The sequence below is a fragment of the Natator depressus genome, chromosome 8 (assembly GCF_965152275.1).
Source record: "Natator depressus isolate rNatDep1 chromosome 8, rNatDep2.hap1, whole genome shotgun sequence".
NCBI lineage: Eukaryota > Metazoa > Chordata > Testudines > Cheloniidae > Natator > Natator depressus.
The window spans coordinates 14,395,415-14,412,374 of NC_134241.1; the positions used below are offsets into that span (position 1 = coordinate 14,395,415).

The following is a 16,960-nucleotide window of genomic DNA, read 5'->3' on the forward strand; positions in this document are numbered from 1 at the left end:
GCTCTGCTCCTGTCCCCTGCTCGGCATTGTGCATGTCACTTAAAATTATCTGAGTAAAGATCTTAGCAGCTTTTGCTCTGCAGATTGTGGCACAAAAACAGGATGGTGTGACAGCCAGATGGAACATGAAAGAGGGAGAGGCTGAGACAGCAGGCCTCCAAGAAAGGGGGTAATTTGGAAAAGGACAAAAGAATGGGTGGGGGTGGGGGAGGGACCTGGCTTCACTTGTTTCTTTAAAAGAGGAGAGAGAGAGAGAAAGAACACAAATTTCTTTTCCAAAAGCAGAGGAAAATGGATGTCACTAGTAGGAAGAACAACAGATAGAATTCAAGGAAATTACAGAGAAAGAGGCACGTGGAGCATTTAGGTTAATTAATGCTTTCATGTGTGTCTCTTGAAGGCTGGGAGAGAGAGAAAGAGTGTTCGGGGTTGAGAGAGAAGTTGCAGAATGTTATCACTTCACATCCAACTAGGCTGACCAGATAGCAAGTGTGAAAAATCAGGACACATTTCGGGGGGGGGAGGGGAGAGCTACATTTGCATATATAAGACAAAGCCCCTACCATCAGGACGTCTGCCCACCGTACATCCAACATTCACAGCAACTTGAGTTTTTAATTATGTGCCATTTTTAATGTTACTTCTTTCAAACAAACGTGGATTCCAAAATCCAATCTAATGCCATTTTCCTGCAGACATGCTGAAGGTGGAGCCAGCACATGCATCTGCTGATAAAGAACAAAGGGGCACAAGGGAGGGCACATGAGGTACCTCTACACTGCAGCTGGGAGCGAGCCTCCAGCAGACAGATTCCTGACAGCAGGGCTCGAGGCAGCATCATAAAAATAGTTGTGTGGATGCTGGAGTTCCAGCTGGAGTTTGGACTCTCAATCCTACAGGGTCGGGTGGGCTAGCTCAAGCCTGTCTACCCCGGCTGGGGGGATCGCTCCCAGCTGCAGTGTCAACATGCCCGTAGGGAGCAGTCTCTGGCCAGGGCATTGTTAGTAAATGCAGGAACAGAACAAAAGAAAAAAGGCAATGAAAAATGAGATAACTTTAAAATACCTTTGCCTCTTCTCTCCCCCTAACCTTTTCCTTTCTTACTTGTTGATATTTTAAATATCCTAGTATCACCATATATTTATGTAGCACCTGTTATTCCAAAGGAGCCCAAAGCACATTACAAACTATGTCCCTGATCAGGGAAGCAGGTGGACTTTTGCACCCACAGGGGTCCATTTACAGGAGCAGGGCCTGTGTATGTATATACATACAGAATGCACATTGCTCACTTCTAGGGTGAAACAAAACATAATACACAACTTGACGCAGACAACAATTTATGGCCTTGATTCAGTGACATGCATAAGTATGTGTTTACTGTTTTGCTGATTAGGGATGGACTTAAGCATGTGCCTACATACATCAAGGTCTCTAAGAGGGCAAACATACCCAATTAAAACTCAGGGAGGAGGGGATCTGGGGAAATAGGGTCTTGTTTCTTGCTCTAGCTCAGCGGTTCTCAAACAGTGGGTCTGGGGTTGCCGGGGCTGGCTTGGACTTGCTGGGGCCCGGGCCTGAAGCCCAAGCCCCACCACCTGGGGCTGAATCTGAAACCCGAGAGCTTTAGACCTGGGCAGCGGGTCTCAAGTTACAGGCCCCCTGCCTGGGGCTGAAGCCTTTGGGCTTTAGCTTTAGCCTCCCCCGACCTGGGGCAGTGGGGCTCAAGCTTCAGTCCCCCGTTCTGGGGTCATATAGTAATTTTAGTTGTCAGATGGGGGTCACGGTGCAATGAAGTTTGACTTGCTTGGCTAGTCTCTTTTTCTTCCTGTTTCATTCTGTTCTGACCTTTCTCTCACCCCTTCGTCCTGGCATGTTTTCCATACTGGGCCCCAGCTTTCATGGCACTGAGTGGCTTTGACTCCTATAGACTTAATTTGGAGTTGAGGATGCTCATCACTTGGCTAGATTGAGCCCTTTAGGTTTACCTTTATTTCTAATTTTCTTCTGTGCTGCAATTACATTCCCTGTTTTCTGTGCTAGTTACCTATCCATTCAAAGCTATCACAGTTCTTGAGTTTTACTTTGTTTATATGGCTCCCTCTCCCTTTTGGTTGCCAAATAGTGTCCTGTCACGAGCACAATTTATCTGTCTTGTTCTGCAGGCTACTAAAGGAAAACAAAAATTAAGGGCAGCCTTAAAATGAAAAGTGCTAAAGGAAGCTGGAAAAACATCTCCTTATGCTAACGGGGAATGGCATTTTACATTAATTCTCAGAAACAGAAATCCCAGCTTCTGTTCCCAGAGTTTGAAAGAATCAGTCTTATATATCTGAGAAAACACACACACACACACACACACACACACACACTTGCGCCACTTAAATTAGTTTAATGGAATTATGGCACTTCATCAATCAGGATATAGTTCAATACACTGATCTTTACATTTTAGATAAACACATTTAGATTAACCAGTGCATCTAACCTATCTTCATTTTATAATGCTGTGGTGCTTTTGTTCACTTAATTTGTTCAGGTGGGAGGAGAAAACCTTAACATATAAAGCAAATTAACTTTATAACCAAAGTTTTTAAAAAAATGCAACACTTAATTATGTTGTCCATCACCCCGTAAGAATCTGCTTCAGCCTACTCTGATCTTTGCCTCTTTTAATACTATGTTTCCTACATATGTGTGTTTCAAAAATGTGGATCTTGCCTATTAAAGATCAGTGCTTTGTCTGTGATCTGGATTCAAAGATGTGGTAATTAAGAAACCGAGTTTATTCTAGTCTTTTCAACTTCTTCATAACCATCCAATTTGTCGGTAGGAGGACTTCCTTTTCTACTAAGAAAGTAGAGTAGTTTCCAGTAACTCGAGTCAACTGAAATACATGTAAGTAATGAAAAACGTTTTTCTGTCTGACTATTTTAGTCATTTATCAGAGATCAGGTTTCAGAGTAACAGCCGTGTTAGTCTGTATTCGCAAAAAGAAAAGGAGTACTTGTGGCATCTTAGAGACTAACCAATTTATTTGAGCACAGCTTTCTGTGTTCAGTCTACCTTTAAACAGAAACATTCAGTGCTGAAAGCCAATTCACTGGCCTAACGTTGGAGACATTTAATTTAATTCTGCCTAATAGATACATAGGTTTAGAACAAAACAACAGTATGTACCTAATAGCAGGAGAACTCTGACGCATATATTCGATGGTATATAGTTGTATGTTCACACAATGTCATTTCACCAAGATAATGTTCTGAGAAAGAAGACAAAGCGCCGTTGCTCTGTATTTGCACACCAGCTACCCCCCAAACACACACACAGGAGCAAACACATTTTCCCATCTGCCGCTGAACTTCATTAACATCTAACCCAGATCATGCATCACACTATTCACCTTGGAAAGAAGCAGACAAATCCTTCAGCAGCACATCCGAATGGCATGCACATCATTCACGGATTACGTCTTCTGAGAAGCGATATAAAATAATTGACAAAAAAAATAAATGATGCCAGACGTTCATTCACTTGCTACCCATGCAAACTTGCTTTCTTCCAGGCCTGACTTTTACCCTCATAGTAAATGATGTGCTTAAAAGTAGGCCTGAACCCCCCACCCTCAAACTTTCAATGCATGGACCCCCATCTCTATTTTAGACTTCAGGAATAGCTGTACACAGACTGTCAGAAGGGACAAACAGAGGTATACAATAGATAGTGCACACACTAGCGCTAGCTAGAAAGCAGAGTGGTAAAGCAACAGACTAAGATTCTGATGTTCCTTGCTATAGTAAAGAATTCCTGACAAAACCAGAAAGAAAAGAGTTGCAACGCGGAGGTTAAAAACAAACAAAGAAACCAACAGCAGCTACCGCTAACGCTTTGTGCTGGATCACTCCCTGATACCAGGTGTTTCATCACACAATCCATTTCTTAAGGGAAAAGTGACATAGGAGATTTAGAGAAAACAGGCCAAGTTAGCCCTGGCTTAAGTGGGCGGAATGTCAGGTTCTTAAGCTAGTGCTGTATTTATCCAGAAGTTGTTATACCCTGCTCAGTTTCTTTACAAATTAGCTCAGACAGGCAGCAGAACCCTGAGGTTTGGTTCCTGTTCCTCACCCACTGTGTATCTCTCACACACACACACACTGAAAGGTAACGGTGCTTGCAAAACCATTAAAGGTTTATATTTTATTGACCCTTTGCCAGGAGTAGTAGAAAGACATTCAGAGACATGCTGAATTAAATATACATGGTTTTGAACAAATCTTGAAGGCTCCCTTTCAAGGGTGCTTGAGAGACTGGTGACTGAAGAATACTAGGTCAACTGGACAGAACACAATTATTTCTCTTACACGTTCTAGTCTGGTTTCAGGCCACAATTAGTGCTGGAGACGTACTGGAAACGTCATGGAGAAGTATACTGGAGGCACTATGGAGATGGCACTAATGTGTGATGGATGATGTTCATGCTCCAAGATGGTTAATTCTGATGAGGATTCCTCCTGTGGGTAATGGATATGAGACCGCATTCTACATTGATATATCTAACACTGTCAGCTGCTTATGCCATTGATCACAAGGTGTTGCTGATTCATGTGCAGGAACTATCTGAGTTGTATGGGTTCTCTCTATAGCAGATCTGTTCGTTACTAAGTGGCACGGGGATCTCAGTCCAGAGAGCCCTCTAAGCTGAGGCAAATATGTGGTCCGGTTTATCAGCACGGTTTCAACCTATATACAAAAGCCACTTGGAGTGACAGCCTAAATTATGATTTTAGGGTTTAGGTTTTGTTTGCCTGGTGACCTCTGGGTGCCCATAGGCATCTAAAAATTAAAGGCTATTACATGTTCACAATACAGTGAAGACAAAGAAGAAAGTCATTTTGGTGGCACTTGTACATTTACGAACTCATGTGTTTATAGAGAAATAGAGGCAGGGAAGGAGGCACCGACGGAACTATTTTGAGCTAGATTGTGTGTATGTTATAAAATAAACATACTACACACGTATGCAGTACTTTGAATACTACTTCCAGTTGTAATTCACACGTTTCAACAATGAATGTTGATTACAATGGGAATTATTCTTAAACCTCTGAAAAGTACATCATTGTATTCTGAAAATATTATCTACACAAGCTATTGGTTTTGCGACTGGGGGAGGGGGAAGGTTTCCAGGTAATCATTCTTCTACATAGGTGCAAATTATCCCACATAGAAGTCTCGGTTGAACATTAAGTAAAAGCAAAATGCATCGTTTAAAGAAAATCCTCTTTGAAGCTGATACAGTAAAGGCTACATAATGACTACAGAACAGAACACACATCTACATTTATTTTTAGAAATAAATGATTAATCCTTCTGAGGGACTGCCCCTTCTGAATGGAATCTTTATGGTTGAATCCCTTAAACTGTCTCATATTTGTATTGTGCAAATGAGTTTTTCAAAGGAATATTTCTTAAATACAAGTGATGTTACTACTCAGCGTAAAGTGGAGTAACTGATGCATTAGCAAGGGATTTACAAATGACTGAAATTATTTTCTGTTTTTAATTGACAGAATTTAGCTGACGTAATTTCTTTTTTTTCCAGTAACAGTTCCAGAAAATTGTCCTCCCCACTGAACCACAACCATTTTGAGCTTTACTAAGGGCCAAATTCTGCTCTCAGTTACATGAGTATAAGTCCACCGTATCTGGATGGTGGATTTACCCTGGTGAAACCGAGCACTGTATTTTTCTGGGAGTTACACAAACATGTGATTTTGTAGACACTCTGTTACAGATGTAGCAACAGGAGAGAACACACCCTGCAAGCACAAAATTGCCATGTATGTTATTTTCCACTTGAAAAATTATGCTATGAAGTAGTCATTTTTTAGAACTAAGACAGAATTACAGCAAAATAAAATCAAGTTTCAGCCTCTAACTCATTTGGGCCAGTTTATCCAACAATGAACAGTGAAAGAAAAAAAATTGAATCCAGGATGCCACTTTGAGTATGTGTTAGCTCAGCAGAATACAAACACCAAGGGCCAAATCCAACTGAAGAAAAGCATTGAGGGGATTGAAAACCCCATAAGTGCCAACCCAAGTAGTTCCTGTCTCATCACTCCAACAGAGGTTGGGGTTGGGAAGGGATCCTCCTCCCCCCAGCTCACATCACAGAACAAATCGGAGAGAGGCTTTCAGGGGCTATTGTAAACTTCATGCTCCCAGCCCCCCGAGCCCCTCCACCTAAGACCTGACATGGAGGAGGAACAGAAGGATGCTGCCCAGAGCACCTCAAATTCCTCTAAGAGCCCTTCCTACCTCAGTCATCAAACCCACACTCCCTTGACTATGGGGAGGGGCGTTTGCATTCCATTATGTGGAGGTAATTTTCACATAAGGTAACACGGACAGCATATCTGCAGGCTGAGGGTCTCTCTCTCTCTATCACCATGGAAACAGTACACACCCCATGCCTCCTCTCCCAAGCTCACTGAACCCTAGTCTCCCCCACATCACAACATCTGGCTCACTTCACACCATGACAACTTAATGGAGGAAACGGCAGCAAGAAATCTATGTAACACTTTCTTCACAGACTGTGCTATACAAAACAAAAAGGCTGCCAAGCGTAATCAGAGTAATGCATGAAAAGATGACAATCAACCATAGGAAGAATCTCTGATCAGCTGGCAAGAGGATTAGAAGATCTAGGCCATCTAAGCAGGTACTGAAATGGCTTCCACAGTATATTGGTAGGATCAGAAATCAGACCGCATAGGCCTAACCTAGGGTCACCAATTCTGGTTGGACGAATTCCTGGAGGTTTCATCACACGACAATCTTTAATTAAAGATTAATGTTTAATTCCTGGAGACTCCAGGACAATTCTGGAGGGTTGGCAACCCTAAACCCCTTAAGATTCCAGAGATGGAAAGGGAAGCAATAGAATTCATTTGCTATAGTTTCGTTTCAAATAACATTATCCTAACAAGGAGACAAGACACTGGGAGTGGAACACAGAGAGACACTGCTCCAGAGGCAGCCGGAGCAGGTCAAAGATAGCAGCCCTTCTTCATAAAACTCCTGCTGCCCCAGCATGAGGAAGTGATAATGCAGAGAACACAGGAGGCTGATACAAGCACGTATCACAGCAAACTCGTGATCTTTACTACAGCCTACAGCACCTGATCTCACAGAACACAAAAGAAGTGCTTGGTCACTGAAAGAGTCCGACCAAGATGGGAGTAACATTACTAAGGGGAACAAAGGGTGGCTTCAGTGTTTTGAAGTTGGCTGATTTCACATCTTTTAATTCCCCCCTCCCCCCTTTTTTTTTTTTTTTTTTTTTTTTTTTAAGTTTAAGGGATTTTCTAAACATCAGCAGGGGAACAGAAGGGTCTTTTCACCTACTTAGTTTCTTTTTTGAAAAGGGCCAGATTGTGGCCATCCTGCACACCCACAAAGAAGAGTTTCAGAGTGACAGCCATGTTAGTCTGTATTCGCAAAAAGAAAAGGAGTACTTGTGGCACCTTAGAGACTAACCAATTTATTTGAGCATAAGCTTTGATGCATCCGATGAAGTGAGCTGTAGCTCACGAAAGCTTATGCTCAAATAAATTGGTTAGTCTCTAAGGTGCCACAAGTCCTCCTTTTCTTTTTACAAAGAAGAGTGTAAGGTGCTACTTGTATCACTGGAGGGTGGAGGACAGCCTCCCCAGAACCACTACAACCTCTCCCATACATGCAGCTGAAGTGGGAGTAGAGCGTACACAGGGTATCAGGCTGGTGCAGGGAATAGTCCCCCTGGAGCATGGGGCGGTTTTCAAAGGCACAACGGGCAGCTAGGCACCTAAGTCCTCTTAACTTGCAACAGAAGTTAAGTGCCTAACTACCCTCTATGCCTTTGAAAATCTTCCTGTGACTTGCTGTATCACACTCTGCTTTCTGGAGCAGCACACGCATTACCCCATACATGGTGCTTGCAGCACAGGCCAAATTTAGCCCTAACAGACCTTACAGGGACACTGTAAAACTGACTATACACAATGTGCCATCACTACATAGTATAAACAAACTGAAAAAAGCTAGAGGAGACTCTTTCCCCTATTCCCTTTCCCCTCCCCCCCCAGCAATCTCTTTCTGTTTTCGTAATCTTACTTGTTAGCTTGTCACTATAGTAGATACAAAGTTTGCAGACAGAAATGTGATTTTCAAATTGACATTGTGCCTTTAGTGGAGATCCTAATTTTTGCCCACCTGGAGAGGAATGCAGGACTCCTAGCCCCATAGGGAATTCCAGACTGACTGACATAGGCCTGGGGTAAAGCAGGACTTGGATGGTGGCCATCTTAATAAAAAGTGTAAGTACTTTTTGCAACCCGGCAGGGATGCTAATCTGAACCTATTATACTGTTTGTTTCTGCACTCAAGGGTGAATCCTGACTTAAACAACCAAAGGATACATAATAGATCAAATGATAGAAAATGCTTCAGCAAAATAAAGGAAGACTGCCTGAAATAATGACAGGTTTCAGAGTAACAGCCGTGTTAGTCTGTATTCGCAAAAAGAAAAGGAGTACTTGTGGCACCTTAGAGACTAACCAATTAGTCTCTAAGGTGCCACAAGTACTCCTTTTCTTTTTGCCTGAAATAAGTGTTCTAGAAACAGAAATGTAGTTAGGGCACATAAAAAATATCTTTCATAATGCTAGCCAAAGTGATCGTAGCTGGAGGGCAACTTCAGCATGATTTCTAGTGAGAGAACTGAATACATAATAAATCTTGCAAAACTCAAGCTAATTAGTAAGCCAAGAGGTCAGAGATTTTCCCACTTGTATTATAACAAAGAAGGATTGGGAAAAGCCAGAGAGAGAAATAGAAGAAAAAGCAAGGTTTAATAAAAAATCCTAGATAAACTTAATAAAAGACAAGAAATTTATTTTTTTTAAAAAAAAGCTTCATCAGAATCTGGTGGGACAAGGTTATAAATTGCTTTTTGGCAGAGCTAAAGCCTTCTAAACTCAGGAAGGCTAATCTGTATATAACTAAAGTTCCTCTGGCATTGTTGGAGGTATCGCCAAATTAGAACCAGATAAGGTTCCTGATCAAGATGAGTTTTAGAATTGGCTTTAATAAGACTTTGTTGAAGGGACTTGAAAAGTTTGTAAGTGGACAAGTTTTCTGATACAATATCCTTGGCCACACAAGCTTTAATTCCAAAAGAGAACACATCAGCTTGACTGGCTGATAGCTCATCTGAGGAGTTATTTTAAATTCTTACTAAAGACTTTTGTTAACCATATTATCCACTAGAACTGGAGTGGCTTTCTAAAGAGATGGAATAATAGGTTTGATTCTCTGGGCCCAGGCTGGGCAGACACAAAGCCACCTATTGTTGATGGATGCAGAAAAGGCCTTTGACTGGGTGGAGTGGGGCTTTTTGTTTGCAGTCGACAGTAACCATAAAAGGGGTTTTGGCAATAACTGTATCAGTTGGGTTAAATCACTACGGATGCTCAAGTCCAAAGCCTGATAACACAAAACCTCCAAACTGTGACTCCCACAGGCTCTAAGCTTTCCTAGGCACCTCATAAATCTTTCCCTTAAGGAAGGGCATGAAGAATATTTCCTATCACCACCTCTATTCTAAGCAAGGGGGGGAGGCAACAAAGTGGCTTTCCACAACAACAACCCGTCGTTTGTGTTATTGATTACTGCCTTTATAAATACTGTGAAAATCTATTGAAAGGTTTTGGGGGAACTGTTTGGCTATAAGATGAGCTTTAAAAAGGTCTTTCACAATCTTCATTAACCTTACTCCAGCATTCCATTTAAAAAAAATCACCTGCGTCCAGTCCTGAGAGGTAACCCCTCATGACTAGAAATCTGTTTCAGACTAATTCCTTTCCATTAATTTCCACGTTCAAAAAAGAAGTAGAAGAAGTGTATCGTCAGTTACGATGGGAGAGGGATGGCTATGCAGATGAATTGCTTCCTCTGGCTTCTAGAGCATCTTTGTATCATGCTACCCATTTTCATTTCTAGGTTTATTCCAACTCCCTTCACAAATTCAACTTCCAATATTATGCATAAAGTAAATAAATAAAATAAAATAAAAAAATACTCAGGATACATTTTAAAGCTACTGCAACAGAAGATGGAGAGAGTCAGGGTTGATAGTGGATACTTGCCTCATCTGCTTTCAGGAAATATTACTCTACAGCCAACCTTAGATCTTTCATATATACTGGAAACTTGACAAATCATTATCAATCAAGCAGTTTGTGCTCCAGAAAGACCCCAGGAAAAAGTATGTTTCCAGAATCGCTGCAAGTGGTCTGGTCCATACACAAGCAGGGGACACAAAAGTAATTTATTCCTGTCCCTCCCTATTTGGGACATTGTGCTCTCCCTCAGATATAGAAACACCTAAAAAGAGCATCTGGTGGAAAAATGTCTGCAGAGATACTCCCTGCAGAGATACTCCCCCAGTAGGAGGAGGAATTTGTATGGTTTATTTTTAAGTTGGAACAATTCCCACATATTTGTACCCCTCTAACAGATGCTTTGACAAGAGCAAAACAAAGCTGACAGGCATTTATGGAACACCACCCAGGACTGTAAAATTATTCTTTAGAGCTCTTGAGATCAAACAAGACACTGGGAGGTCCTACTGAGCTCAGGTCTGAAGGAACTCTCAAGTTCAGTCTATCTTCCTGTTAATTGGAAGGGATAGCTAGATGTACAAGAGCACTCGAGTGCACAGAACTGTTGTGTGTAGCAGAAGGAAGCTCAATGGCTCTGTCATACACAGAACACAAGAGTGCATCAAACCACAGTTAATCATTATAGGCTTATTTTCTTTACACTAATGGGGTGAGTCTATAATGAGGTTGAGGACCCATACCTTAAAAGGCTCAAAGTGAGCAACACACTTGAACTATATAGAAAGACGTAGCCTGCTGTTAACCAAAAATAAGCCATTAACTCCTGAGTTTTTGACTTGTAATAAAAGGAATATTTCATCTGCAGAAAAAGTAAAAATAAACTGAATGATGAGGCATCTGGTAACATACAATTAAATGCAGCACTGTAATGCACTTTTAGAAAGCCAAAAAATAAATGCATATTTACCCACCTTCTGACCCTGCCTCCAGCATTCAGTAATAGTGCAACTCAGGATTTATTGTGAAGATGACAGTTTAGCGAGATGAACAACAGATGTTGCTTAGTTTACTAAGATTTTATTTTTTTATTTTGTTTTTTGTTTTGCTTTATTTTTAATACACAGGTTGGTTAGAGAATTCATATTGCATAGGGTTAATCTAATGGCTATTTTATATAAATAAATAAATAAATAAAAATAAATAAAACTGAACACCCTTGATTTTAAATCCAGAAATCTGTCAGACTTGTTTCTAACAACAGGAACACAGAAATATAAGAATCGCCAAATTACCAGACTGGATCAGACCAGCAGTCAACCTAGTCCAGTATTCCGTCATCAATAGTGACCAGTACCAGATGCTTCAGAACAAGGTTCAAGAAACCCTGCAGTAGTTAGTTATGGTGTAAGGTGCCCCAGGGAAAGTTTACTCCTATTCCCCAAGAGCAGAGGTTAGCTTATGCCCTACAGCATGTTAAGGGTTTATATCCTTTCCAAAATCCTTAGGATGTAAGAATGTATTAAAATAATTTCTTTTAATGTATACTTACTATTATAACTTGGATATTCTTGCTATCCATAAATGTCTAATCCTTTTTGGACTTCTTCTCAGCTTCTGGCCTCAGTGAGATCACAGTGAGTTCCACACACTAGTTTTGCATTGTGTGAAAATATAATTCCTTTTATAAGATTTGAATTTGCCTTTCGATTTCATTTAATATCCCCCAGTTCCCACAGTATGAGACAGCATGAACAGAAGTTCCATGTCTACCTTCTCTGTCCCAATCATTGTTTACACATTTATCAGGTCCCCTCATTCATCTCAGCTAGGATTTTCAAAGGAGCCTGCAGAAGTTAGACACTGAAATCCCATTGAAGTTCAATGGGAGTTGGGCACCTACTCCTAGGGCTCTTCTGAAAATCCTAGCACATCTCTCTGGTAAACATGCCAGTCTTTTCAATATCTTTACATATGAGAGCTTATCCATGCCTCGGCTCAATCTCAGCACCCATGCCTGAACTCCATTTCTGCTTTATCCTTTTAGGGATAAGGCAATCTGATCTGTGCACTGTATTCCAGATGAGGGCATACCATTGATTTATACATTGGCATTACTTTACTCTCCGTTTAGTCTCCAAATCACATGTATCCTAACATTTTGCTTGCTTTTTAAACCCGATGGCTGTACAGTGAGGTTTTCCCTGAGCTGGCTACAGTAATGTTCTGCTCTTTTTCCTGTTAATACAGAATGCACTTAGGTATATCACTAGATGAAATTACTTCATGAATTATAAAAAAAAATCTTTGGTATAAAGCTTGGCTAAAATATGGGTGTTTAAATACATATTAGATCAAACTGTGATAGTGTACATACTTTATACAACTTAATTGAGTTGTGTTAAGGGCACTTAAGTGTAGTTATGAACTAGCAGGCAAAGCAGCTACTTCTCTAAGGAGAAACTTTGCTATATTGCAGTTAAAGAGGAAGACATCAGAATCTTCTTCATGGCTTCTGCTAAAGATTTTACTCCTCCATTATGTGCAGAACTGGGTCCTCAGAATGAAACCATATTGTACAAACACAGCAAATGGTACGTTGATTATTTGTGTGAGTACTAACATTAACTGTATTCCACATCACTACTCAATTGATTTCAATAAGACTACTTGTGTAAGTAACATTGCACATGTGTCAGAATGTTTGAAGGATTGGGCCCTGAGCTACTAATTTAGGGAATGCCACATTATCAATCACAAAACTCTGGAACTGCTAATTTAATCAGCACTCATTTCTGAAGCATGTCCCATAGTCTGACTTGATTCTGCCTTGCAAGACTCCACACACTCATGGTGAATAATTTTTTGGGGGGGAAACAAGCAAGTAAAATATTGCTTTCATTAAAATATTGTAAGTTCAGTAGAATTTGTGCCTCTGCTGGTAAATTTTCATAACACTTTTGTAAGCATGACTCAAATGCAAAATGTATTCATAGTCAGGGAAGAATGAGTAACTTGCACCAAGTTACCTTGATCTCCCTCACATGTCAGTTATTCAGTTCCATACCCTTGCATGACAATTGCTCTTAAATGCTCTATTTAACATTTGGTTGCAGATTTGTCTTTAAATAACTGTTGCCTCAAAGAAAGCAATAAGTGCAGACATACAGACCAAGCCTTTTTTAAAATCCCTTTAAATACATGACCCAATTTTTCAAAAATGAAACTGATGGGTGCTTTGAAAAACTGGCCCACTTACTTAGGAACCTCAATAAGGAATTAGGGCTCTGAACCTGTTCCCATTGAGATCAACGGCAATGGTATCCTTGAGTTCAGTGATGCAAGATAATGCCTTATGTGCCTAACTTAAGCACCGATTCTTTAAAGACTCATCCCTAATATTTTACTAAATACTTTGTCCTTCTATAGCACATTCTTCCAAAGTTTCACAGACAAGTTCATCATCACATGCCCTTCTTAGCTAAGAATTACCCCCATTTTACAGATAGGGAAACTGAGGCAGAGAGAAATTAAGCAATTTGCGTAAAGGAAGTCTGTGGCAAAATAAAAATAATAATAATATTCACGTCTTATAAAGAGAAACCAGTATTTTAATCAAAAGACCATTCCCCCCCCCCTTTCAATTTCATATCAACACATAACAAACATTTGGAGGATGCACTGGAGTTTTAAGTGATTACCAGCTACTAGTAGGCTGGCCCAGATCATATGAGAAGTTTGGTTTCCTTTCATGAAATATGGGTCTGATTCTGCACTCATGCAATATTTGGAACTCAGGCAGGGCCTTATTTAAAATAAAATACCTGTTTCCTACCCTTATGGCTTTAAAGGAATTCTTTGCACAGTCCAAGGGTTGAATGTACTTTCACTTTCCTTTATAAGAATACAACTATTATACTGTTTATTGACTTTAGCACGGTACTTTACATAGACCTATTATTCAGAGTTTTATCATTGGAAAATTCAGTTTAGCAAAATACAATATTAACTGAAGATTAGGAAGACACCTTTTTATTAACATTCCATATCGTATATGTCTCCATTTAACTATATTTTAGAAATAAAACTTAAAAACCTGAACATGACCACTAACAGATTCAGCATATAAAAATATCTTAATTGTACTACAGGAAAACAAACAAAACGTGATTTGAAAAATACACATCCAGTTCTGGCACACATTATTCTGTGTTAAAAGGAGGGGAAAAAAGATGTCAGAGGAAAATATACTACATTCTTCTTCCTTACAACAAACAATCCGCAGATTATCCCCAAGTGTATGGAACGCAGCTGTTAAGTTATACACCAAATCCTCAGTAGAAGTTTATCATTAAGAAGTGTCTTAGCAGCGCGAGAACCAGATAAGATATGAAAAAAGAGGAGTACTTGTGGCACCTTAGAGACTAACGAATTTATTTGGGCATAAGCTTTCGTGGGCTAAAACCCACTTCATCAGATGCATGCAGTGGAAAATACAGTAGGAAGATATATATACACACATAGAACATGAAAAAATGGGTGTTGCCATACCAACTATAACGAGACTAATTAATTGAGCCCTTTCCCAGTCATGAGAGCTAGGTGCAAGATATTAAAGTGATCTAGAAAACACACACACACACACACTTGTTAAAGAGGAATTTTGGACCATCCAATAGGTCCATAAAAAAGGAACCATTCAGCAGGAAAATGAAATGAAGGTGTTTTGGCAGCTATAAACAAACTTCGTTAAAGGTGTATTCCAACATTTACAACACTGGATTCTAGGTTATTTCCAAAAGTTCTCACTGACTTCCTAAGAACATGGAAGATTAATCAGTATGCTGTGAAAATGGTTATGTTGAAAGAACAGTGGGTGTGTTTACTAATTACCACCCCAGATGCTTGCAGTGATACAGTCTCAACTACAAAAGGAACCTAGTACTGTGATCAATAGATATACCATTCCAGAGGACAGCTCTAGTAACATTTGGTGTTACATTATGTGATGAAACTCAAAAAGATTTTCAAAATATTAAATGAAGAGAGGTTCCAAGTAGTCAATTTAAAATATCAATATTTTCAGATTATGCTATTCATGCCAATAAATGCAAAGAAAGTATCATTTACATTTTAGTTACAAAATCATGATTGTGTTTTAAAATTAATAGTTTGCAACTAGACCAGACTTTTGTTACTCCAGCTGTGACTGGAAACTGATTAGTATTACAGAAATTTACTAGGTAGGTACTATTCTGTGTATCTATTACTATTTTATAGACACTGAAAATACCTTTTTCTATGTCAACCTTTAAACTTAACTTTACAATTTTTATAGGTCATAATATGGGGAAACTGCCGAAAGTATAGTTCCAGTCCTGATTTTTAAGTTTTCACTGGAGTCGTCATAAAGAACTGCAAACTCAAGTCCTTATACCAGACAAGAGTCCATGGACCTCTAGGGACCTGCTTTCTCCAGCCAACAACAAAAAAAACCCATAGACTGTTAAGATTTCAGAAATACAGGGAATTACACATACAGCCAGGTCCAACGGAAACATTTAATTGTAAGAGATGAAGAGGGAGGAACATTCTTGGGGGGCAAGCGTTTTTTCTTGAAGTGTTGTTTGGCACTCTTTGATGGATTCGGTTTTGTTGTGGTTAGATCATGACAGATTTCAGGAGTAACCCTACACTTCTGTTGGCAGCCACACATTTCGCATTTGCTCTTCCCTCTTTATTTTTTTAAGGTCGCTCTTGCCAGATAGAAACCGCCTCCCAAGTTCAAGAAAGCCAAAAGAATGGCGTCTTTTTTTTTTTAAATGGGGCTTGTTAAACCTGCAGCATCAAAAGTGCGTCTAAAGCATCAAAGGCAAAAAAATAAATAAATGGGGATCTGAGGACAGGGAAAGGGAAGGGAGAAGAGATCCCAACCCACGCCGAAAGGAAGAGTCACAACCTGATAAGAGAAAGCAGCTCGTCTTGGGGGGCGCTAACCAAGGGGCTACTTCTGCTTTGCAACTTTTTACAAACAGGGCGGCGGTGAAAAGCAGATCCATTGCCGAGCGAAGGGCAGGCGCGGAGGGTTGGTATCCCCAAGGGGCGCCTCAGGAAGGGAACAGACCGAGGGCACCTTTACGAGGAAAGCTCTCTGGAGAAACAATGTTCCATGCGTCCCAGGGCATTGCTAAAAGCTCATCAGGGGTTTCCGTCGAGCTCATTGTGTGGCCGGAGGAACCCAGGCCAAGAAACCTCCCCACCCCCGGGGCTCTCCTGAGAAAGGGGGTGGGGAGGAAGAGAAACAAGACATGCAAACTACATGTGTGTCAAACGGGGGAGGGGGATTGCAGGGGACCCGGGAGCCAACTCAGCAGCGTATCCAATCGTGCACACCAGAGTCCCTAGAGCGCGCGCACAATCAGAAAGGGAATGAGACCCCCCCCCGGCCCCCTCCTCCTCTCTGGCCTCTGGCGAGAGGGTGGGGGTGCAAACACGCTAGAAAGTAACAAACTGGCCCAAGTCGGGGAGCAGGGGCGAGACAGAGGAAAGGGCTCCCCCGCGCCTTACCTGAAGACACACTCCTCCCTGGAGTCCCGGGCAGGGGAAATCAGCCCGTGCTTCTTGTTGAAGAGCTTCTGAAACAAGGTGGGCGGCATTTTGGGGGTGCGCGGCTCCCCTCCCTCGGCCTCCTTCTCTCTCCTTCCAGCCAGCGGAGGCGCTGGGGCTGGAGCAGCAAACTCCTCTGGCAGGCAGCTAGTTCCGCGAACCCGACTCCATTTGGTGTCACAGTCAT

At 40.9% G+C, this 16,960-nt stretch overlaps 1 protein-coding gene across 1 annotated transcript in view; it reads right to left on the reverse strand.

Moving 5' to 3' along the window:
• Positions 1–16,960, reverse strand: part of FNIP1 (folliculin interacting protein 1) — a 99,372-nt gene extending 82,412 nt beyond the window's left edge. The window contains 2 exon segments of the mRNA XM_074960469.1: positions 16,735–16,870; positions 16,873–16,960. Coding sequence (XP_074816570.1) covers positions 16,735–16,870; positions 16,873–16,960 — 224 coding nt within the window.